At 35.0% G+C, this 26,307-nt stretch overlaps 1 protein-coding gene across 2 annotated transcripts; it reads left to right on the top strand.

Moving 5' to 3' along the window:
• The first annotated feature begins 438 nt into the window (after window positions 1-438).
• Window positions 439-26,307, top strand: LOC6647109 (atrial natriuretic peptide receptor 1). 2 transcript variants are annotated; one of them, XM_023178457.2, is made up of 10 exons: window positions 439-979; window positions 1,033-1,216; window positions 1,277-1,482; window positions 19,788-19,902; window positions 21,043-21,187; window positions 22,300-22,726; window positions 22,788-23,516; window positions 23,589-23,753; window positions 24,240-24,423; window positions 24,496-26,307. In XM_023178457.2, the coding sequence occupies exons 1-10, from the start codon at window positions 529-531 to the stop codon at window positions 26,009-26,011; spliced, it is 4,122 nt and encodes a 1,373-aa protein (XP_023034225.1). In that variant the 5' UTR covers window positions 439-528; the 3' UTR covers window positions 26,012-26,307. The 2 variants fall into 2 exon arrangements, with proteins under 2 accessions (XP_023034225.1, XP_002070084.1); XM_002070048.4 differs by lacking the exons at window positions 439-979; window positions 1,033-1,216; window positions 1,277-1,482 and adding an exon at window positions 15,750-16,720.

Below are 26,307 nucleotides of genomic sequence, written 5' to 3'. Positions count from 1 at the left end.
ACACAAAATAATTCCCCTGAAATTGGCTTAAATAAAGTCTATTGTCTATACCAGGTGAGGCACGGGGTCCTCTATTCCTTATCTCTGTCTTACACACCATCAAAAGTGCAACAAGTGGAAACGATTGGTGACAGTTTGAATGATGAATCAACCTTCCACCTACGATCATCATCGAGGTAATCATACAACAATGACAAGTTGCCTGGTAATAAATGTGTTTGGTAAAAAGCGAATTGATTAAAATTTAGCGATAGAAAAGTAAAAACAAAAGGTGGAAAGATAGGCGAAAGGCAGACGAGGCATAATATTCAAACAAATTAAGTGAAATCGTTAAACAAACAATCCAAATAAAACATTTAATTTAATTTTAGGTAGCCGTATTAACAATAAACAAATAAACATGCCAGACATGTGTGCAACTATGAGAGAAATTAAATATATTAATTCTAGTCTAAAGCTATAAGACAGCCTTTGCACAGGCATAAAAGGAGTGAGCGAGCCAGAAACAGAAAGAAAAGCCATAAGAAAATGCCTTTAAAGTCAATCGATGGATGCCATAACGACCAAGCATTTTTCACAAATTGGAAATTTAAATTGGAATTGAACCAAATGATTCTACTTCTTGTACTCTGGCTAATATGTAGCCTAATTAGCAACAGCGATGGAAAATGCCGCGATGAGCCGGCGAGGGAGTGTGAAGCAATTTGTGATCCAAGTGGCTCAAACTGTACCATAAGAGCATTAGTTCTGCTACCCAATGATGACATGTATCAGGCTTCATTGATGCGTGTCCTGCCCATACTTAAAGTGGCTGAGCAACAGATTCGAACAAAAGAGATGATACCGCCATATATTGACTTCGAATGGCTTGCCTATGATACGAAATGTGATGCGTCTCTGGGTGTGATTAAGGCAATGGATGGGATTATTAAGCAATGTGCCCAAGTGATTTTTGGTCCTGTATGCGACTACTCGCTGGGTAAGAATCGAAATTATAATGTAGAAATATGTAAATAATTGAAATTCTTTTAGCTGCTGTTAGTCGTATTACCAAATATTTTAATAGCCAGGGCACACCTTTGATTTCGGTGGGAGGTTCCACCTACGATTTTGAACAAAAGAAAACCGATTGTGGTGATGAGTTTTATATGTTGCTACGAACGGGAATGCTCAGTTTCGAAACTATTTCGGAATTAACTATTAATGTTATGAAACGGTAAGTCCTACATGGAAATCTATTTACAATTATATTTAATATGTCGCTATATGTATGTAGACACAACTGGTCCAATTCCATTTTCTACTACGACCGAAATGGCCAGCGCAGTGTGGCTGGCCTACACACTTGTTTCTTGATGATGAAATCCCTTGGAAAGCAGATGCGTAAGGAAAACATGACATTCTCTCAATTTCCGTTTGAGCCGAATGTAGAAAGTAATCGCACTGAGGAAATGCGGCGCGAAATTGGCAATAAACATGCAAGTAAGTCCGGATAACCATTACAAAAATTTAACAGAGACATATTATCCGGTTTGTTGGTGAAGTTCTCTCTTGAAAGCTGTTGGTGATAAAATCAGCTTAGTTCAGAGAACAACCATAGTAATGTGTTTCAAAAATCCCATTATACGTTCCAAAACTCTCAAAACGGTCTTTAGAAAAGTCACTACAAATTGAATTAAGCGTTATATATGTATATATGTATGTATGTACGTGGTTCATATAGATCATTTCCCAATCTGATGTATATATGAAGGATATTTATGTATATCCTTCATAGTTTTCAGCGGGAAATTTTGACAGAAAATTAAACACAATTAAACAAACTCTAAGGCTGATGTCAGAGTGGACGCGATAAGCGATGCGATAATATTGAGCGACAATGAGCGAGAAAGCTCTGCATTCAAATTTATATGTAATCGTTGAATGCATGTCAGAGTGCAAGCGAAGCGAGAAGAGAGCCAAAGCGACAAGTTGAAGCGAGTTGCGAGCGATTCAGAATCGTTTTCTCGCTTTATCGCTTCATCCAACTGTTGTTATACGTGTGTTTTTGTTCTGAGCTTAGAATATTAAAGAAGCTAACATCGGCTATGCCGAAGTTTATATACCCTTGCAGTCCTTGGTAATAATAATTTTACATGTTCAAAATTTGTTTTCTGCAACTCAACTCATCAATATACAAACAAAACAATTTTACTCTCTATTCTACAATTATTTTACAATCACATATGTAAATTTCATAGCATACTCCGATTTTTATACCATACACCCATAGGGTGAAATGGTATATTAAAGTCGCCAAAATGTATGTAACAGGCAGAAGGAAGCATATCCGACCCCACAAAGTATATATATTCTTGATCAGGATCAACAACCGAGTCGATCTAGCCATGTCCGTCTGTCCGTCCGTCTGTCCGTCTGTCCGTCCGTCCGTCTGTCCGTCCGTCCGTCTGTCCGTCTGTCCGTATGAACACCTAGATCTCGGAGACTATAAGAGCTAGAGCCACCAAATTTTGTATGTAGACTCGTGTAGTATGTAGAGTGATCAAGTTTATTTCAAATTTTTGCCACGCCCCTTTCCGCCCCCGCAATTTAATAAAAGGGTTTATCTCAAAAACTATTACAGCTAGAGACACCATATTTGGTATGTATATTCGCTTAGTAAATGCACACATTTTTTATGTATACAAATTTTGCCACGCCCTTTTCCGCCCCCGTAATTTGAAAAACTTGATTATCTCCCGTATTTTTTTACCTTATGCAATCAAATTTGGCACACTTAAATTTAATATCTAATATCTAGCAAAATACCAAATTTGATCAAAATCGGACAAAAAACAGTCGAGTTATGCATATAAACGTTTTTCCATAAGGCCGGAGTTGGCCGTTGGCTGGTGGGGGCGCTATTGTGCTCGTATGACTGAGTGAGCGAGATACTAAGATATGCTAGTAAAAAGCATGTGAAAATGCATTTGTTTAATAAAGTTGAAATATTTGCTTTACTGGTGTATGGTATACCTAAGTCGGCGAGACGACTTACTTACTTCATTATGAAAATGTTTCTTCCAGTTCTTCGTGAGCTATATGATATAGTGGTCCGATCCTGATGGTTTTTATACTTTATTTTTCCCGGGTAATAAAAAAAAAGCTAGGTTTCTCGCTTTGCGGCAAGCTTTCACTCTGCCATGCCATCGCTTTGCAGATCGCTGCGATAATTATCGCTTGTAGTATCGCATCGCTTATCGCGTCCACTCTGACATCAGCCTAAAGGGGAAAGGTCAAAAAACCAGAGGGCAAGGGATAACTTTGATCGAAGTCGCGCTCGTGGTCGTGATCGAAGTTTGTATACCCTAGCCAGTTACTTTTGTTAATTATTTTTTACCTGTTGCCAACGTCAATGTGAATCGCGAAATCGCTAACAATCTTCGCTGAAGCGATTATATGCAAAAATTCATCAATTTGTAGTCTAAGAGGACTTTGCGTTGATCCAGACGGACAGACGGTTAGTAAGTCTTCCGGATATAACGACGAAAATTGTCGGTCTCTTGAGCGTCATTATAACGGGATTCTACTGTACTTTATATGGTCGGAGAAGCTTCCTTCTATGCGTTCCACACTACCCTTTTGAGCAAGGGTATAAAAGAGTCATTACTTTTTCATAGAAAATGTTCCACAAACATAAACGAAATGTTTTACTTGGTCGTATAAGAGAAAAGAGCTTTTTCGCAATCGCCACGTGCGGTTACTTTAAAACTTGCCAACAGCTGTTAAATAGCAAAACGCCGGCTTTGCAGGACTTACAATTGCAATATTTCGAATTTCGATTTCGAAGCAAACAATGCTGCAATCATTCGTCAGACTGTTTCGTAGCGCCAGAAGCCGGTGATAAACCGTTAAGTGTGCATCACATCGAACGCGGACTAACGAAATTAAACGCAGTAAACTACGTTCTTTTTTTTTCTTCCCTACAACAGAATAATGCGAATTTAGTGATTGATTAAAGCTACAATAAAGTTTTTAAATAATATATGTACATAATAATGATAGAAAAAAATTTATGAAATTGTGAAAAAAAAAGAAAATTGTGGCAGAAATTGTGTTATTGTGGAAAATATATTCTTAATTGTATGTGCCACATTCAGTGACTCTGACAAGCCAAAGCTGCCGTTGTGATAAATGATCGTAGATACAAGCTGTGTGCTTGGTGTTAAGTGTTAAGACGAACACACACACGAAAAGGAGTAGAAGGATAGAAAGGGTTTCGAAGAGAAAACAAAATTTTTCAACATTCAATTGGCGTTTTTATTCCTTTATCCTTACCTGCCTTTTTTGTTAGTTGTTTCATATTTCTTATTTGGTAAATGGCTTCACCATTTTTCATTGTTATGCATTTAATGTCGACATTTTCTATACCATTTTCACATTGACAAGGTTTCAAAGCACAGCTGCAATAGCTGGAATTCTTTTCTTCTTATTCCTGAAATTGTTTAATTTTTTTTTTTTATTATCCTTGGTTCAAAGTGTTTGCATAGTCTAAACACATTTATGATTAACCAAATGCTACCCAGCTACCAGACTACGCCAACTTTGTAAATATAATTGCTAAACTGCAAATCCTGAATTTCTAGTTGTTTAGAACATGTTGGTTTTATTGCTATCTAAATAATGAAAGGAAATTTATTTGGCAGCCAGATGTGGCTTTTCTCTGACTTTTCCGCACTTGCGGCTGCAATAGTCGAGTGCTATTTATATTAAAGATTTATTGTTAAACGCTTTACTAACTTTATAGTTCCACTCTTAGTCTCAACTGTCTTTACAACAATTTGATTTCATTATAAATAAAGCAAATCTATAGTTAAAATAATACATATTCCTATATTATCAAAGTAGAACAAAGAAATATTAAGTGCCCTAAAAAGTATGCTATATTTTTGAAAGGTTTATTTGCCTTACTATTAAATTATAGCAACAAACGTTACAACTCTGACAACTATGTTTCTAGGCATATATTTATCTTGGTATTTATTGTAGTACAAATTTTTGTTACTGGTGGTCAAACAAATAAATACTGAACATTTATTTTCATGACGGGCGATAAAATAAATATGCTGACACTGCACTTTGTACCTTTGTTTCAAAATATATGTACGTGTACATGCGTATGCAAATGTCATGTCTCCTAGTATGTATCTGCAAAAATTAGTCCAACTATTATCAGTAGGAAGTATTTGTGGTACAACTACTATTAAAAATGAGTATGTAAAAATGAGAGTATGTTATACAAAATATATATCTTCTATATAACTTCTACACGGCATTTCACCCGTACATTTTCAGAATGTATTCATACACTATATGCAAAACGCAAGACCAACTTCTACTCAACGGTAGAAACCGGGAAGAAAATCATGGTTTAACAATTAATGTTTAAAGAATAAACACAACTTTCGCATTTAATTCATGCTTTGTGTTTTACCCTTCCGACCCAAACTTCTTAAACAATTATTTTGACAAATGAACGGAATTAAAGTAAGCACATAAACAACCGTGTGTGTAAATAGTTATAAGATTTAATCACACTCCGAGGTCCTCACGTTGATCAATAAATGACTCTATGTACCTACTATTACATTTTCCACTAGCTATTTATACAACACTTTAATTGCTTTAAATATCACATGGCATCCAGCAAATTTCGTTAATATTTAAGATGTAATTTTATGTCTTCGTCTGACATTGTTGCAATACCGAATAAAATTGTTCGCTATTCAAAAGTAAACACACTAAAATAAATGACTAAAGCTACCGATTATCTATTTATGGACATTTTTACTTTGTCTACTTTAATTTAACCAACTATACTAGGTTATTTTCACCTTTTAAATAAGGGGAATGTGACATGCCATTAAATTTCTTTTATTTAACTGACTACAATCTTAGATGACCTTTATTGAGGTATATTCTAAGATAAGGTTTGTCTTTAAATGAAAACAGGAAACTCAGAGACGAGCATTTAAAAGAATTCAACTTTCATCACTGTAGGGTACACTAAGTTTCATTCTTAAACTTTTTCAAGAACTATAATTTACATCCTACTGGAAGTTTCACCATAAAATATGCAAATTATTTTTAATTACTTTTGCATTAAACCCTAGACGTTCTTTTCATCGTTGTTGATTGACTTGTAGGGCTTGCCGTCTTATTTTTAGTGTAAGTTGTTATATTTTTTTTTTATTTACTGCACAAACTCAATTACCATGCCACACTTCATAGGAAACAATGAAAATATATATAGAGTTCGGATTTATCCTCAGCCTCCAGGCCGAGAAAAAAGAAAGGCTTATTTCTCTCCTTGTGGTTTGTTGTTTTGGCTGTTGAGATTGTGCAAAATTTATGTGCCTCTTAATAGCATTCTTCGGTTCAAGTCAATTAAATATAAATAATAATAAGCCAATTCATTGTTGCCAAAAACAAAACAAAACAAATGATGCAAAGAAAAGCAGAAAAAAGAGCATGTCATTCTTGGAATTTTTCATTATATCCAACCGCCACCCCAAACAACCACATATCGTCGTCTGCCCTATTGCCCTCAGTATGATAGATGACATTTCCCGCTGCACATTTTCCATACGCCATACGAGTTTAGCGTTAGCAAAGACAAGAAATTGTAAACTTTTGCATCCATGTCATGACTACAAATCTGATATGTTGGCTTCTTTTGCAGCTCTGTCCATTTAACTCACAAAAGTTTAGGATAAAATTCAATTACAATGGCATTCGTTGAACTTACTTTCTTTTTGCATCTTGTGACATTTAATATTGCTGTCGAATATCGACTGGTCGTCCTAATTTCTTTAATTACACGTACACAAATGCTTATTTACCGAAACAATAACAATGTGAATAACAACAAACCAAACCCCTTGGCTCCTCCCTCTTACCTAGGACTGATGACCGACTTGACCTCTTATAGCAACTAAGTAAATTATTAAGTGTGTACAATTTTCCCAGAGAATAAAATAGACAGAGTTGTTGTTGTTGTTGTTGGTGTTGTTGAGGGCATATTCAACCTATTTAAAAACGCTGCTATATCGACAATTTAAATAGTTAGCAACTACAATTAGCTAGTGGTGTAGAAAGTTAAACCAATTTCACAAATTTCCACGTTTTCACCTTTAAGTCGATCCAATGAAATCAAAACACAAATTGAGCATGAATTATATAATTGCTTTGCATGTTGTACCTACTTTTTTCTCTCACATTTTCCACCAAATGCCAAGCTTCTGCCTGCTTATTTAATGGAACGAATGCAGAGGATAAGAAACATTTACAAACCCAACTATAACATATATAAGCAAAATTATTAGTTATCATCAGGGGAAAACTCCACCTACGTCAAGGTTCGAACTCGAGAATTGTAGATTTAGTAGGTCTCCACTGAGCCACCGACCATAACATATATAAGTATAAGTACAAGAATATTTTTGTCTATGGGTAACATTTTAAACTCCAATCGAAAAGCTCACATATGTATTTTTTAGTTGTCAAATTGTCTTCTGCCCACAAAATATGTCGCAAGAGCTATGCAGAAAAGAATTATTCGTAGTACTTCTACTGCAGCAAGTGTTATAAATCTGTTGCCATCCCAGAAATCTGGCAACCAACTGAACTCCCTTCTAACTTTAAACCCATTTATGCTATAACTCGCATCAGATGAACAACGAGGACAACTGAGAGCAGCTGTGGTTTTCTGTTTGGGTTGTAGGTTGTGGTGGGGTCTATGGCCAAAAACCGCCTGTCAGGAAGCCGCAGTGCATCATTAACACAGCAGCACTGGGCTAATAATGCCGGCGACAGATGTGGCCATCGCCTAGTCGTCAAGTGGACGTGACTAACTACCACAAAATAGCTGAAAAAGTTCTGCTAAATAAACAAGTTAAATTGTGAGTGGAGAATAAATAAATTATTAAAAACTAAAACTACTTTCAGACTACATCATTCAAATATTAGAACTTTGTAGTAGGACTCAACTTGATGCCAAAGGACAGAGATTCTTTTAACTTGCTTAACCAGAGCTAAAGATAATTTCTAGAATGTGAATAAACAAACAATACCACACACACCCACACAAACACTCAGCTGTCATATGCACACTCACACACATGTGTGTGTTTGTGCAAAGAAAAAAAATAAACACACCAGTTATTAAGTGAAGGAAAAATCTATACTAGGGAACTACTTGTTTAACGAGTTGTTTGTGAGATTTTATTTAGCTTCGCCTAGTTCTTTTGCAACCCCCAAAGCAATTGGAAATTTTGTTTTGATTGGTAGAAGAAATGACCGTATAAAAACTGCAAAAAATACACAAAAATAGATAATACTGAAATACCAAATTTAAATTATAAAAGCGTTCTTCGGAAATGGCAATTAATGTAAGAGGTTTTAAGGAAAATAATTAAATATAATAAAAATGAAGCAAGCCAATCGTCTCGCCGACTTCTGTATACCATGCATCAAGTAAAAAAATATTTAAATATTAAATTTATTCGAAGATACATTGTACGTTGGCAAACTCTGTTTAAATTGGCTATTTTCAGTCTGTGAATAGGGCTTCCAGAGAGAAGGAAAATAACCCAATCCTCATTCGTTGCATTCAAAATATGAACTCTTTTTGTTTACAAATGTACGGAGTTTATATAGGGAATCTTAGGCTCTAGGAGGTAACAGTTGTTCTTAGAAGATCTTATTCTAGTACGACTCAAACCCACGTTTTCGGGGGTTGAAAAATTATTACTCTTTTAGGCACGGCGTCGGTCACTTGACTTCCTGCCGTTGTGATCTTTTGGGTTTGTTTAGAATTACAAGTGTTTTTCCACAACGTGTGGGTCTGATTGTATGTTTAGTCCTATGCTAGGTTAGTTGTTTGTGACAAAAAAACAGTTGTATTATATCTTCTTTAGTGCAACTGATTTGCTGAAGCTGCTTCTGATGTACACGATGTTTAATCTTTAACAGTCTGATTTTAATAATATTTGGCAAAAGTTGTAAACATTTATTATCTGCCCGCATTCTGAGCAAGTCTACATACCAAATTTGACAACTTAAGCTATGGTAGTCTCCGAGAAAATCAGTTTAATTCAAATAACACGACAATATTTGCTTATTGTCGATTTAGGATAGATCGCCAATAAAAATAAATATAAAAAAAATTCAAATAACAAGGGCAAAGGAGTAGAAAATTTGAAATTAACTTGATTTTGTGGCTATAGCTTTTCTCCGAGATGAAGGTGGCTAAATAGACTTGGCTATTGATGCTGATCAAGAATGTATACATATGTATAAATATGTAGTTTATGGGGAAAAGCTATGGGAAAAGCTATCGGAGAAGCTGTTACATACATTTTGGCGATTATTTGGTCTGTCGCTATAATGAAAATTGTATTCAATCGATATACAGACACACATACATACATATTTTTCATTCTTTTGAGTAGATTTTGCGGTCTTTTTGTAGAAGAATATGTGTGCCAATGTTGTTTTCACATATAAAAGCTATTGCCTTGGGGCTGGATTTTGCACATGTTTACTACATACAATACAGGGCTTTAAAAAATAATTAATGTTGACAAATAAATGAAGTAAAAATAAAAATATTTAAAGCAACATATAAAATGTTCACTCCCTTTTTTTTGTTTTGTTTCTCATTAAATCGCCTGTTAAGACTACGAGGCGTATGCGTAATATATTTTAAAAGCCAGTCATTGTCCTGGTCTGGGCTCCGTCCGGTTTTTTGCACTGCAATCAACATTGGCATTCTTTCAGCTCTGACGCTTGCCTTTAAGTTCCCTTAACCATTCCTCCATCTCATTTTTTATTCGTTGTCTGCCATTTCTATTTGTCAGCCAGTCAGCAAGGCAAGAAGTAGGCGAACGGGGGCAAAATAAGCAGCAGATGCGATGTACTTAACATTTTTACCATGCAACCAACTTCATTTGACTCATTTGCGCTTCATTGACAATTTATGCGGGAATCGCACTAGAGGAGCGGTAAGAAGAAATAGTAATCTACTGCAATAGAAATAAAAATAGCAATTGCACATTCAACATTTAATAGAAATTCTGCCAATAAAAAGGCTTGGAAAATATTACAAGATTTTGTCATTCTGGTAGGAAAAATTAATCCCACTTTTGTGTTGCTTAACTCGATTGCAAGTCTTTGTAATGGGTATTGATGCATATTACTTTCTTTCACTTGGTTCTTGATTGAAATAGCGTACCTTTTCGTTACTTTTCTAAGTAGATAGCTATCTACTTACTTACACCTCTATAGAGTAATTTGAATTGATTTGATGTACATGCAAAAGGAAAAGGGCTTTAATCTGAAATAGTTATGATACAGAAGCATAAAAACCCGAAGAAAGTTCTTAATTCGGTTGAAAAGCAGGCAAAAGCTTTATTGATAAAAAAGCAACGTTGAATAATTATTATTTTATGTCATATTTTACGTTGCTTTTTCGCCTTTTTTTTGGCAACCCTCAAAGTAATGGGAATTTTTGTTTTGCTAAAAGAAATGACCATGTAAAAACTGCAAAATACACAAAAATGAAGTCTTAAATATAAATTATAAAAGAGTTTTTTATATAAATCGCAATTAATGTAAAAGGTTTTATAGAAAATAATTAAATATAATAAAAATGAAGGAAGCAAGTCGTCTCGCCGACTTGCGTATACCATGCACCAAGTGAAAAAAACACTTCAAATTTCCAAGACCAAAAGTCCATTAGCACATGTGCATGTGGACAGTAGTTTTTGACTGCCATTTATGTATGTATGTGTAATATTTCCTTGTTCTATCTCAGTCTGTGAGTAATCTACGCATAGGAACACAACCAACACATACAACACCAAAAGCAGGAGTTAGGAGCAGAAAACGGAAGGCTAGAATGTGAAAATGGGATGGGAATTTGGAGCGTAGTTGATATTCAAATTGGATTTCCACATGTAAAAAGACAACAATGAGGACCCCACGGTCAGGGGAGTCTGCATGGTGGTAGGAGAGGCAGGGGGAGGTGTGTACCGTGTGTTGAACACATGTGTGCTCGCAAGTTTAGGTACGAATTTGCTTTGTTTTGTCCTTATTGGATTACGACTTTTACTCAAACACATATGATTAGAATGCACATTGGATCAATAGCAAATATAATTCAGAATAGACAAAGGCAACTCAATTCATTTATTTGAAAATTGTGATTTGATTTAACTTTTGGCTATGTTTTTTAACCATCAGATTGAACAACAGTAACAACAATTACAATTTTTAATAGAGATTGATATAAAAAACTTTAAATACTCACTTAGACTTGGATGCATTTTTACTTAATTACTTTAAGTATATATAAACTAGTTCATAGAATTTGTTCACTCTTTCGCTTTTTTATTAAATATATATTTTGGTCACCAGTGGGTTAACAATTGTATGCGGTCGTTGTAGACGTCGTGATCGTCATCGGAGTCCGAATCCCAGTCCAAAATGTAGATCGTTCGATCAGTTCGGTTTTCGACTCGAGCGTGTGCGAATCGCTAATGAAACAGCGCACGGAACGAAACATCAAAAAAAAAAGGTCGACAATATTCGGAACGCGCGGTTTTCTAACACAAATGGGTGCAATATCAATCACATATTCAAGCCTATGTACATATGTATGTGTATGTAGATAGATATATTAAAACCAATATTGAAAATACGACGGCCTTTACATTTTGTGTATAATTGTTTTTCTATCAGAGAGCGAGAGAATCTTGTGTACCCTAAATTAAGATAAAGCAAACCAAAATAGATGGCAACGTCTTTAAATATAATTAAGAATAAATCAAACAAAAAAAAATAATTATTCACTTGTGATAAGATAAAGAAAACGCATAAATGAAAGTGAATGAACAACAACAAACAAAAAATGTGCAATTTTCGGAATTCGTTCAAGTAAAAGGGAAAACAGAAAATGTCGCTCTGTGAAAAAGTGTGTTTAATATTTATTTTAATCATCATCTCTAAAACTTGGACGTGTGACTAAAATCTCACTGCAAATTAATGCTAATTGAATGTAGAATTAGTTAATTATTATGCTTATTAATCGTTCTTCTTAGGTGACATAAGAAGAGTTACTTAGAGATGAGATTTGATTGGTGTTTTTTAACTCAAATTTGTTTTCAACTTTATGTTTAAGTTTTATCATTTATATATGTGTCAACTGAGACCATCACAAGGCTCAAAAAAAAAAGGCTAATAAGCCGTAGACCATAGCCAATTGTTGTCGCGCAGTAGCCAAACTTGTTTGCTTCTAACAAAAACCAATAACAAAATCGTTTTTTGAACTTGCATTATTAATAATTTTTGTACTTGTTTGTCTTATATTTATATATATTTAAGTGATTTGTGTTTTGTTTTTGCAGTAATTTGTCAAAACCCTGCCCCTAAATATACATTACAGTCAAAGACGGCCAAGGGTAGAAAAGCTTCTGGGCGGTAATTGAGCTGTAATTAAACGCCCACATCCAAAGTCGGAAAATCTAATTTATGTTTAGATTTAGATACAGCTGTGCTTAGTCTAGCTACATATACATATGTAGCACTGAATTCAATTCATTTTCTGAAACGATTTTTTAAAAAACTTTTCTGTTCTTTGGTTTGCTGCTTCGATTACCTAACTCGACAATATAATGAGCGTATTTTCGTTTTTTGTAGCAACAATACAAGCTATAAATAAAATACACAAACAGAATATGCAGCTCATATTTCTTTCAACGACATAAACACAAAAATTGATTGAGAAAAAAAAAATTGTTTGACAAATATAAACGTTAAGAAGTTTAGATAACAATTCAACTAAAAAGACACCCTTCACATAATAGAAGTTGGAATTAATCTACAAGAAATTCTACATTTTCCTGATTAACGGTTTAAAGTATTCATAAAATCATAATCAAATCAAAAATCACAGACAAACAAAACACATAAATAATTCGAAATTGGTTCCATTTGCATAATGAAACTGAATGGTTCAAAGTAATGAAAAAGCAAAACTCGCCACTTGAGTTAGTGTCACTGTCTCTGGATAGGGTGCACACACACACACACACACGCACACATTTACACGTCTTGGTATACTGAGTTAATTAATCTATAAATAGACATACAACCACCGGCCGAAATGGTGACAGGTGACGGCGACGACGACAGTGACTGTGACGTTGACCGCACTGGACAGCTCGTTGACCAGTTAAACAAACGTATTAATAAAGCGTGAACTTCATTAAGTCAGAGGCGAGAGAAACAAATAAAAACACTTAACATAACAAAAACACAACAAAATGATGCCAAAACTAACTGTGGGAATTTGAGATTAAAATCCCATAAATCACTTTTTGAAGAGTTAGAGATAACTAAAATAGAAATAACGGCAAGAAATCCAGTTAACTGATCGATCGTTTTGATCCTATATACAATCCATGTCGATCTGCCTTTAATCCATTGCACGTGTAAACTCTCAAGTCTAGCTTGTGCTGAAAACAAAAAAATCAATCAATAAATAAATAATATAAAAAATATTATGGTGCTATAAATACACGCTTAAAAAGACGCAAAAAAAATATATTAAAATTTATTTGAGAAAACAATTTTTATACCCTATATTTGTATTATAAAGAAATCAATATTTGTATATAGATTGAGCTAGAAATAGAAACAAAAAATCAAATTTTCCAATGGCTTCATTTTCTGATGGTTTCATAAAAGCTTAAAAACTAAACTCTTATGTATGAGTTGTACTGGAATTTACAATTTGTTAAAGATATCTTAACATTAGGTATCTTAAAGTCGAGACTGGATTCAAATTCAATAGATATTTCTTCTATTATGCTTGTTTTTTTTATACACATTCATATATCTATACTCAAATGTACCTACATATATCACAATCGCTTCTGCAGCGACTTGAGTGAATTGACCCATTTTTCTTTTACAATTTGGCAGCACAGACTCGGTCTCAGTCTCAGTCTCAGTCTGAAATGTACAGAAAACTGGATGGACGTTCAATTGTCCAACCTTGAGTATTGAAAATTTATAAACATCTGTACTTGTTGTGTGTCAATCAAACAGAAATTGTGTGTGTAGGATGTTTTTTGGATTATATTCAAAATATTATGCAAATGAATTTAGTATCAAAACCTTAAACCTTAAAAGTTTATTTTACTCAAAACTGAAAGGAACTATTCCTCCAAAATATGAAGAGGCTCTAAGTCCCAAAAATTGAAGGATATTTAAGGAGTCCCAAAAGTTATATATATACTGCACGCACACATTTGTGAATGGTTTAAAAAATCTTTAAAAATAGCTTTCTAAAATCCAAAAAATTTCAATAAAAATCTATTTTTTAGTTAGACAAAACATTGAAAAACAAATGAAGACATAGAAGAAGAGTTTTGTCTGCTTTCTTTCATTTGCCATAAGGCATAATTATAGAAGAGCTTAATAATTTGTATACAAATTTTTTTAAGCCAAAAGAAAAAAAAACCTTTTGTGAACACCTTTCTTTATTTTTATTGTATTCTATCTTATTTACAAAGCCTTGTGGGCTTTCCGTGGATATTTTTAGAGTTTGCGGTTAGAGTTTAATGAACGACTGGTGGCTTGGTCGGAAATTATTATTATGATCATGATGATGATGATATCAGAAATTTGGTCTAAAGATTTTACAGCGGCTTTAAGTAACCTTTTTGATGACTCATTGTGCATAGAAGTAGGGAGTAGACAATTCTTCTTATTTACTTTTCTAATTGCCGTTAAATTTGTATCGCATTTGTTCATCGCAAAAATTTTTAATTTATCTGGTGGGTAAATGTTTTGAAAACAAAAAAACAGTATTTGACTTAATTGCAGGTCGAGAGCGAATTTAATACTGCTGTTATTTTTAGCCCTTTTGGTTTTACTTTTTTGTTTTTTACTTGTGACTTTGACTTAATTTACGTTGTTGTTGCTGATGTTTTGTTTTGTTTTTTCAAAGTCAGAACAGGTTCACGTTTTATTTTTGTTCTCAAATACATTTGCTGACTTAAAATTGAAACAATACTTAAATTATTTTACTTAAAAAGTATAGACTAATCTCGATTTAATATATAGATCTATGAGGTATTATATATATATACTTTCTATCTTTTTCATCTTAAATAAACAAGAGTTTAAGCTGTTGTTTTTTTATATTTCATTTGCATTTGCATATGTAGAAGCAGGTGAGCCAGAAATATGTCAAATTATGCCAATTTTCTGGGGTGGATTTCTTACTTTTTGAATGCCATTTTTTTTTCCAGCTGTGTGCATTTTGTTTAATATTTATCAATAAATATGCTGTTGGCTTTTTCTGTCGCTTCAATAAATAAAATGCAAGACGACAAGTATAAATAAAAATGCAAAAGAAAACTGAAATTTATTACAAACAAGTTCAACATCGTAATTAAATCTTGAACAATAAAAAAATTTATCAATAAAAAATAACAAAAAAAATGCAATTAACAAACCAAAATTAAAATTTGATTCGGATTAAAATTCAATTGAAATAAATAAAAAAAAAAAAGAAAAAAGCGAAGAGACATGAATGTGATACAAAAATATTGTTAAAAAAGTGTTATAGTGACAGAAGGCAACGACTGATAAACGGAATACAATAAAGAAAAATTAATATTTATTGTTTTTTTAGTAAAAACAAAAAAAAAGCAAAAATAATTTTACATTGATCCTGCTGTAGGATCCAGTATGAACAAGGGATATAAACGAGTTAAACAAACGCTGAACTCCAAGATAATTCTATCGATCCTGCTACATTTTATGCTCTATCAGCCCAAGCCGGTTCTTGCTTGGTTCTATGACAATGAAGCCATTGGAGGCGTGGCCATGGCCATTAGCGGCGGATCTTCTTCGTCCTCGGATGACCATAGCTTCAAGACACCCGATACAAAGACCTCCCACAAGTCTCAGAGTACCGAGCTAGTCCAACACTTTGTTAGCCCCGGCACCAGTTTCAATCACCATGGACAGGCACAACGTCAATTGGTGTTTGTGGCTCTGCTGCCATCGGTGGAATCGGACAATAAGAATGATTGCATAATGCCCAAAGTGTTGCCCGTTCTGGAATTGGGAATACGGCATATTCAGCATTTGGGCTTTGTTGGTGGTACACACTTTGATATTAAACTTATAGCCCGGGACACATTTTGTTCCTCAAAATATGGACCCATTGGATTTTTTGAAATATACACTCAGTGGCCAGAAGTGAATGCTGTCTTTGGTCTGCCATGTGAATATGTTCTAGCACCGATTTCCCGTTATGCTGATGTTTGGCAAATTCCCGTCCTTACCACCGGCGGCAATGCCAAGGAATTTAATAAGAAATCCGAAAGTTATTCAACTCTTACACGGCTGAAGGGAGCCCAGGTCAACAATTTGGGAAATGTGGTCCATGCTGTTTTGAACAGCTTCAATTGGACACGTACTGCTCTTATATATCAGAATGAGAATTCAAAGGTTAAAGGCAATTCGGTCTGTTTTCTTTGTCTGGCTGCCATCCATGATACGATTGAGAAGCAATCGGTATATCAATTGGGTTTTGATACTACAACCTGGACAAAGGCGGATATAACGCGTATGCTTAGGAACGTGGCCATGCAAACAAGAAGTAAGTGCAAGAGGTATATACATCAAACATACAGCCAATCCCATCCCATTCATCATATGTATGTACATACATGAAATATATAGATATATCTAGTCTATCTATAGTTAGCTGACCTCCTTGTCAATTGCTCTTAAAGAGAACGAAAACGAATACCTTGTCGATTTTAGACTTGCCCATCTTCTGATAAGTAGAGAGAAGATATAATGAGAAACTCAGTAGAGTTTATTGGGGTTAGCTGGCTTCAGATTTTCCGTTTTTCAAAGTTTGATAACATTATTACCATTATAATAGACAGTAGAATCTTAATACAGTGGCGAGCACATGTGGATACATGTTTTGATACTGTGACTTTGAGTGTGACTGTAAAACCCCCAAAAATGCATTAATCGATTCCAAATTTTTTCCACTAATAATATATAAAACGAAAACCAAAGAATTTTTTTCATTATCCCCTCCTTAGCTTGAATTATCCATAAAAAACTTAAAAATGAGCATGTATCCACTTTTGCACGTTTCGATAGTTTTTAGATTTTCTATCGAAAGCAACCGAAAAATGGGATTCACAAAATTTCTACAACTTCCAATGCTTGAGGTATTGCTTTGCAATAAAATCATAGAGTTTTGAGTACACGAAAAGCTGTAATTTTCCCTGTAAACGATTCAATCTAATCAAGCTGAAAAATGAAGAAAAGTAGTGAAAGTATAGAAAACCAGGTGGTTGAAATGACCAAAAATAATCTGTCAGCTCGTGAAATTGGAAAGCGAAATATAAGCCCACATGAGCCGAAAAATTCACGTCCACGACTCCTGACCGATATATGTATGTATATGTAGGAACTTTGTATTTCTTTGCATAAAAACACTCACCTATATATATTTTTATTAAACTTATTTAATAAATTAAGTTTTAATTGAACGGCTTTTGAGTTTAGAAATCCTTTTAGCTGCCATTTGCTGAACCAAAGAACCATAGCGCAAATATCGTATTCATTATGTATTGTAGACTACCTGTCTGCTAGCCACAGCTTTTGTTTAATTACAACTCATTTAATTTCATTTATCGGCAATTAACACAATAAACAATAACAAGCGTTATGCATAATTTGGCGGTATACATTGACAAGACCAAATTGTTCACAGCTCTATGCTAATTGACTTTTAATGGGGTAGATCACAATAATGATGAGGCAAGCAGAGAACGTAGAATTGTATGGAGAAATTTTGTTTAATAAATATTGGGAAAGCCCAAATTTAAGGGATTCAATACTACTTTTTATACCCTTTTTACCCCTTTCTCTTGATCAGCATGAGAAGCTGAGTCGATATCTGTCTGTCCTTCTGTCCATCGGTGCGTATGCGTTTTACTCAGCCATCTCAAGAGCTATCGGGCTGAATGCAATGGAAATAATTAGAAATTATTTTTATATATTCTTATATATGGCAGCTGACAAAGATCTCGCATTTTAATGTTTAAATTAAAACATAATTATGGAGATCCGTAGAGTCTGTTGGGCATGCAAAATGAGTTTCGCCTATCTATAAAGATTTTTGTTAATTTTTTTTGATCGCGTGTTGGTCATTTGGATAACCGCCAAAAATGAAAGTAGAAAGCGAGTGCAAGTAATAGATTTGAGTTCAAGGACAGTCAAAATCGATTAGAACAAAAAAAAAGTGTTTTCAATAGATATAAAATTGAACGTTGCATCTTTTATAAATACGTATTTACATATATAACATTTTAGATATTATTCGTTTTTAAATCATTTTTTTTGTTGTTAAGTATATTTAAAATCTATCTACACTTGGACAATCATGATTAAATTCGATGAAAAACATATAAAACATGGCATTAGCAAGAGTACACTTAAAAAGCAAAAGCCTCAGAAGGGTTCAATCGACATCTACTGACACCGAGGAGACTAGCCCTACCAGTCAGGATCACGCCTGAAATCCAGAGGGTGCAGTCTTTTTAGTCTGCGAGGATAGTTTTCATCTTTGGTTTCGTTTGGTCTGCTATCAACCGGTTGGGGTGATTGGTGAGTCTACCGAGGTGGCTACAAATTTACAAAAATAGTCCATAGTAGGTATCAAATAGTCTGATTATGGTTTGTGTTATGTATTCAATTATTTGGGCAAACTTAATTAAATTAATAGTTCTTACTACGAAAAGAAATCAGATTTTTTAATTTCAGATGTTCTTTTGTCATTTTGATTAATGCCATTCAATTGCATATCAATTAAATAAACATAAACAATAACAACATCACATTTTATTTAATGTTTGATATGCAAATATGACAGCAATCAATTTGTGCTGTACAATTTACCGTGTTGCTGTGGGGTCATCAGGATGTATTATTTATTATTATTTATGCTGGATACCTGACATTCAATTTGTTATTTACAAACAAAAAACATTAACATAAATAATAGTTATGTAATTGTCAATACGTGTTTAAATAAAATTATTTGCATACCATAGAATTGGGCAGATATTCGTGTTTTTCGACAAGCAAAAAAAGAGATTTTAGCACCCCTTCTAAAAATAATAGAAAGAAAATGTAGAGCTTCTTTTTTAAAAGGTGCTTCTGTGTTGGGACTATAGGTCTAACAATAAGATACGTTTACTGACTGATAATACTGACAGTTACTGGCAAATAAAACATAGGTATAATACTTAGATAAAATGAACATATTTACTATCTACTACTAAGTATTCCAACTTTTCCTTTCACTAAACATGTCGTAAAAAAAAAACCTTTTGATATGGTGTCATTTGGTCTTTAAAGTGAATCTACAATTATATCCGAATTCAAAAAATTACGTATCGTCTAACTTTGGCTGACGTCAAAGCAATACAAGAAAACTGACAAGTTTACAAAATCTCATTTCAATCAAAAGAAGCTCAACAACTTTTCAAATAAATTAATACATTTTTAATGACAAGAGAGTTCGAAACCGTCGGCGGTTACTTCTATTTTTACTTTTTAATTGTGAAACCCCCCCTCCCCCACCCCATCCCAAACAAAAGACACAGAATAATGGTTTCAATTTTTGCTTTTTGCAGTTGTCATTATGTGCGCCGATCCGCAGTCCATACGTCAAATTATGCTGACAGCCGAGGAGTTGAATATGATCGATAGCGGTGAATATGTTTTCATCAATATTGAATTATTTTCACGGTAAGTACGATCTAAATCAAAATGGTAATGGTCAGGAATTGCCTTTCACTTTGCAAAAAAAACAAAAACTAAAACACAATACATTCACATACATTCGAGCGTACATATATGAATACAAAGACACACACAAGCTCTGTGTATATATTCTTTAATCAAAGTAAAGACAATTATTATATGTATTTAGAGTTCTTGAAGTTCTCGAATTTATTAATAGCTTCTGCATTTACCTTAAATTGAGGAAATTCCAAATTTTGTACACATGCCAGATTCATGGCTCTTGCTCTTAATTGGTCATTATGATTATCTACAAACACATCCAGCACATATAAAGCTGAGTCATTATTTTGGTTAAGCTCCCACTCGCAATACGCGTATTTTTCTTTGGCTCTTTGTTTTTTTTTTTCATATTTTTTTTAACAATTTACAAAATTGTATTGAACTACCGATTCTAAATTTATAAATATAGCAGCACTTTAAGTATATTTCAGATAGACAAAGCGCAAGAGATAGAGTGAGAAAGAGAGACAGAGAGAGAGAGGGGTAAAGAGCAAGGGTGATAAATACTAAATTACTATATAATCTAGTTTTGCATGTGCATTTAATGCACTCGCATTCTAATCTGGCAACCTTCGTGATCTTGTAATCAATGGAAAAAATTGTGTATATGAAAAACAGTACTATTTATTTATTTATTATTGACGATATACGGATTAGCTAATGTGTTTCCTGGTGTTCTACTGAAACTTATGTATACATAATTAGCATAGAATTGAACCCAAATCCAATTTGATTATCTCAGCAATGGGTTAAATGTTTAGTTTAGTTTAGTTAGCGGTGTTTAAAACCACAAGACCCCAAGAAATTTCGGTGACAATTATTAATTATATGCTATTAGCTTGTTAATACATATATGTATGTAGGATGTTGGCAACTAACCGACTTGTACATGGCATTATAGAGTGAACAATATGTACTTTTTTCTATAAATAGCAATTTATGACGCATATCAATAATGCCTGGCAATAAATTTCAAAACTGCATGTCAAAATCTAATGTAAAACTGCATCGATAAGGTGGCAATGTAACAACAAATTTGTAACAATGATAACGAAATAAATGCAAATGGTTTTTGTTTTTTAGGGTTCCATACTTGACGTCGCGTCCCTGGTATGACAAGAATGATACGAATTTGAATAACGAGAGAGCTCGGAAATCCTACACAGCCATGTTGACGGTGACGCCTAAGCAACCCAATGACAATGAGTACACAAGGGTTTCCAACGAAGTGAGTATGAGAAAGTTGAATCAAAATTTGCGTGAGAAAGACAATAAAATAAAGGGGAGTGAAAGGATGCAGCGTTGCAGGATATGAACAGAAGTCAGTTCGAATATTTTTGTCCAAGCTTTTTCTTTTTGACTTTTGCGGGTGTTTTTTTTTTTTTGTGGGTTTTCGTTGTTGTTCCCTTTGCATACTTAATTCATGTGCACGTTTCTGTTTCTTAGTCACAGCCTATCCATTTTCCAGGCGAGGTCAGTAAAAGGACAGAGAGATAGAGAGAGTGGGAGAGAGAGAGTGGGAGATAGATAGAGAGAGAGAGACAAGTAAAAACAACAAAGAGAATGGTGAAATTTAACAACAACACCTTGCAATATTTCGTGTTTGAGAAAGCATTTACAAGTTGCATGATAAGACCTTGCCTGCAACTAAAAGTCTATAGAGATTGGCTCTGTATTTGGCATTCTTAGAAAAAGAGAAAGTGATGATGATGCCAAGTAGATACCTTGATTCCACCTAGAGCTAATTTCTGTGGTTAGACAAATTTAAATGCGTTTACATTTCGCAAATAATCTTTTATATAAACGAATCTATTAATTTAATAATTTACAATTGAAGCTTGTAATACAATTTAAGCCTTAGTTTTTACTTTGGCTAAAAGGAATTCAGTTTCTGTTTAATTAAAACCTATATAAATTCAATTTTGACATCGTGGAAATTAAGAATACTTCAGGTCAGAGTGGCTAGTCACAAGATAAAACACAAAATACGTCAATGGGAAATGGGAATGCGAATAAAGCATACCAAAAAGTGAAAAGAAAAATAGAAGAAACGAGAGAAATACAAAAACTTTGCAATAATTTCTGCATGGGTTTGTGACAGTCGAAAAAAAAAGTAAACAACTTGTCTTGGACTTCCTTGCTAAATTCCACTCCTGTGTCTGACATCAATTAGAAACAAACGCACGCGTAATTGAATTTTCACGGTAGCCAAAGCAATTAAAAGACAAGAGCGTAACTCGACGATGAATGCTTTGCAAAGGCGGGATTGTAGCCTAAAATTTGTAGGACACAGTGAGATTAATGGCGTTGCCTTTTCGTTTCTAAACACTTTATTTACAGATCAAAGCAATTGCCGCAGCGAAATACAATTACACGTTTAGCGACAATGAACCTATTTCGGCTTTTGTCACATCCTTTTTCGACGGTGTTCTGCTCTACGCGAATGCCTTGAATGACAGTATACGAGAGGATCCCAGCATGTTAACTCAACCGATTAATGGAACAGACATGGTGCGACGCATGTGGAATCGTTCGTTTACTGGCATCACAGGCAACGTCACCATCGACGCCAATGGCGACCGGCTTTCGGCTTACTCGCTCTTGGATATGAATCCCAGTACAGGACGTTTTGAAATTGTAGCGCATTTTTTGCATAATCGTCTGGAATTCGAGGCCAACAAAGAGATCCATTGGGCAGGGGATAGGGAAGAGGCACCGCCAGATCAACCCAGTTGTGGTTATGATGGAGCTCTGTGTCCCGATAATTGTAAGTCCTGAAAAGATTCTTATGTCGGTTCTAAATTAAATTTATGTCCATTTCATTGTAGCTCTTCCCGGATATGCCATACTATCAATAGTTTTGGGCATTATGGTTATAATTATGGCAGTGTGTTTCTTTTTCGGATATCGCCATTATATAGCTGAAGCGGAAATCAATTCAATGAGCTGGAAAGTGTCACTCGAAGATGTTATGTTTCGGGAAACAGCTGAGAGAGGTTTGCGTGGCTCATTTCATTCACTCGTCAAACAGAGCTCCCAGCTTACCCTCATGTCTGAGGATATGGGTTCGATAAATGGTGATCGTCAGATTTTTATACCCGTTGGCATGTTCCGAAAGAGTAAAGTGGCTATTAAGCCCATCGAAGTGCAGAATGTCCAAAATTTGCTCACCCGAAGTCTAATGCTGGAACTGAAACGAATGAAAGACTTGCAGCATGATCACTTGGTTAAGTTCTATGGCGCTTGTTTGGATCAGCGTCGCAGCTTTTTATTGACGGAATATTGCCCAAAAGGTTCATTGCAAGATATATTGGAGAATGAACAATTTCAGCTGGACTGGATGTTCAAATTATCGTTAATGCATGATATCGTCAGGGGCATGCAATTTTTGCATAGCTCCGACATCAAATCACATGGCAATCTCAAGTCATCGAATTGCGTAGTAGACTCGAGATTTGTTCTCAAAATTACTGATTTTGGTCTTCATAGTTTAAGATGCATACGCTACGATATGCAAAATGAGGTAGAGAATTGCAACAGTCATGCATTCTGGAGCAGTAAGTTTGTGTTTATTTTTTATCCCGTTTTTTCCACTACATATATTGCGTTCATTTTGGCACTTTTTTTAGAGCTCCTGTGGACATCTCCGGAATTATTGCGGTTAGAGCATCGCCGAGCACCAGAGGGCACACAAAAGGGCGATGTCTATGCCTTTGGAGTAATTTGCCATGAAATAATTACAAGGCAAGGTCCATTCTACCTGGGCAAGTGTCAGTACGAGAAATCACCGCAAGGTAAAAGCGACAGATAGGCCCACTTGAACTATTATTTAACTTATATTATTAATATGTTCTCTCGTGAATTTAGTTCGATCCAATTAAATTATATTAATGTTTTTAGAAACTCCCAGTCTGTTACAGTTTTAGTGAATGTCGATACGAATGTGTACTGTGATGAGCCGAGCAATGACGTAGTTGGCTGCTGGCAGCGCTGCCTGCAGCGTTTGAGCAGAGTCGATTTATATTGCCTGTAACTTGTGTTCTATTTATCCTAACTGATTAAAATTTCGGGATCTGATGTTTTATATATAAAACTATCATTTAAGTAACCCCTATAGGGTTACTCCAATTTCTTCACCTATTTTTCTTTTATAACTATATGATATAGTTGTCCGATCCTGACAATTTTTTAACTTTAACTTTAGCTTTTAAGATGGCTGAGTAAATGACTTTGACTTTAAATTTTAACACTTTTTATTTTTTTATTTTACTATTTTTCAGAAATTATTGAACTGGTTAAAGGGTATCATCCACAAAGACAAGTAAAGCCCTTTCGACCCGAACTAGAACCAATTGGTGATACTAAGGCTGATATTAATGGCATTATTCGTCGATGCTGGTCTGAGGATCCAGCCGACAGGCCCGATTTTAATGTCCTCAAATCCATGATAAGGAAATTTAACAAGTAAGAGCAAAACAAAAAGTTTGTGAAGAAATTACCTGTACTACTTCTATTTCTATAATTTTCTATTCGCAGAGATAATGAGACGGGAAATATTGTTGACAATCTTTTAAAACGCATGGAACTTTACGCCAATAATCTGGAGGAACTTGTCGAGGAGCGGACGCAAGACTATCACGAAGAGAAGAAAAAATGTGAAAAGCTGCTGTATCAGCTGCTGCCACAGAGTGTGGCCGCTCAGTTGATTAGTGGAAAGCCAGTAGTGGCTGAGACTTTCGACCAAGTCACCATTTATTTTAGCGATATTGTTGGCTTTACTGCGATATCTGCTGAGAGTACGCCCATGCAGGTGGTTCAATTTCTTAACGATTTGTACACCTGCTTCGATTCAATAGTGGAAAATTTTGATGTGTATAAAGTGGAGACAATTGGTGATGCCTACATGGTGGTATCCGGATTACCTTTGCGAAATGGTAACCAACACGCCAGAGAAATAGCCCGTCTGGCATTATCTCTATTGGAGGCGGTGCATAATTTTCGCATACATCATCGTCCCGAGGACAGATTGAAGCTCAGAATTGGTTTGCACACGGGGGCCTGTGTAGCCGGAGTAGTAGGTCTGAAAATGCCAAGATATTGCTTGTTTGGAGACACAGTAAATACGGCATCGCGCATGGAGTCAAACGGGGAAGCCCTCAAAATCCACATTAGCGAAACAACCAAAAATGCTCTCGATGAGTTTGGCACGTTTTTAACCACACGTCGAGGCTATGTACCAATGAAAGGTAAAGGCGAAATGCTGACATATTGGTTGGAAGGCGAAATGGTGAAGCAAGATGTCCTAAACTCGCCTAGCAAGCTCATGCTTACGCGCAGATCCTCGTTGAAGCAACCCCAGAGACAACCGCAGCACTCTCATTCGTTAAATAAACAATATTCCGAATTGACAGTGAGTCCTGCTTTACAACCACCAGTTATTCATTTGCCAAAGGATTCGGAACTCGAACATCCGCCTGAGCTTCGAATTAAACGAAAAATAAGTTCAAGCTCCCCTAAGCTGAATGGTACTAAGACTGAGAACTATTTTTTGGAGCCACATTTGCAAGCAAGTGACATATATAGTAGTCGATCCTTACGCGGTATGGAGGAGGCCGATAGTTGGGAATTGGCCCATTTCCGCTTGCCACTAAGTGGAGCTCTTAAAAATCACAACAATAATCAATCCAACTCGAATTTAAGTGGCATTTTGCAACCACTTCCACAACCCCTCACAACTACCAGGAGTCGCCTAAGACCTTCACCCACGATCTCAACACTATTGAGCAATGTCACCAGCAGAGCCTCAACTGGGGGTCTTGATCAAGGCAGCCTGATTTCCCAAAGAATTCAGTTTTCCGAAGCTGATGAGATGCCACTGCTTACGGCTCTGCCAACATCTCAGCCTCAACACCCACCACAAACTCAGAACATTCCATCGACGATGTTTCCCAACCATCACCTTGTCCGGAAATACGGCCAGGATTGTCCTGCTGGTCCTAGCCCAGCAACTGCCAGTGTGACTCAACCTCTTTTGGGCAAAATTAATTCGTAGCTGTAAGACAGGAGGCCAGTTGGAATGCGGCCTCCGTGGAACTTGTAGTCGTAATTTATCATTTTATCCATAAGTATTTAGTATCCATTTTTTGTGATATTTTAATTAGTTTAAAAATCCCAATTAAATTAATTCGAAGCGTTATGTTATAAATGTTAATTTAGTTTCTTAACTTAAGTAGCGAATTATAAAAAAAAACATTAGGAATTTTAAAAAACTAAACGAATGCAATGCTAAAATGCTCGATATATGTAAATAAATCTTCAACGATTAGTTCCTTGCTTTTTAAAATTAAA

Source organism: Drosophila willistoni, chromosome 3R (genome assembly GCF_018902025.1).
Source record: "Drosophila willistoni isolate 14030-0811.24 chromosome 3R, UCI_dwil_1.1, whole genome shotgun sequence".
In the NCBI taxonomy this organism is placed as follows: Eukaryota; Metazoa; Arthropoda; class Insecta; order Diptera; family Drosophilidae; genus Drosophila; species Drosophila willistoni.
The sequence above is the reverse complement of the archived record's forward strand: the minus strand, read 5'-3'. Positions and strand labels throughout refer to the sequence as shown.

What these genes read in the sequence shown, in the direction of transcription:
- LOC6647109 (XM_002070048.4), top strand. Translation starts at nt 15,802, where the DNA reads ATGAACAAGGGATATAAACGAGTTAAACAAACGCTGAACTCCAAGATA. An exon ending in CGTGGCCATGCAAACAAGAA is followed by an intron (nt 16,721 to 19,787) that starts GTAAGTGCAAGA and finishes TGCTTTTTGCAG; the next exon opens with TTGTCATTATGTGCGCCGAT. An exon ending in AGCTCTGTGTCCCGATAATT is followed by an intron (nt 22,727 to 22,787) that starts GTAAGTCCTGAA and finishes ATTTCATTGTAG; the next exon opens with CTCTTCCCGGATATGCCATA.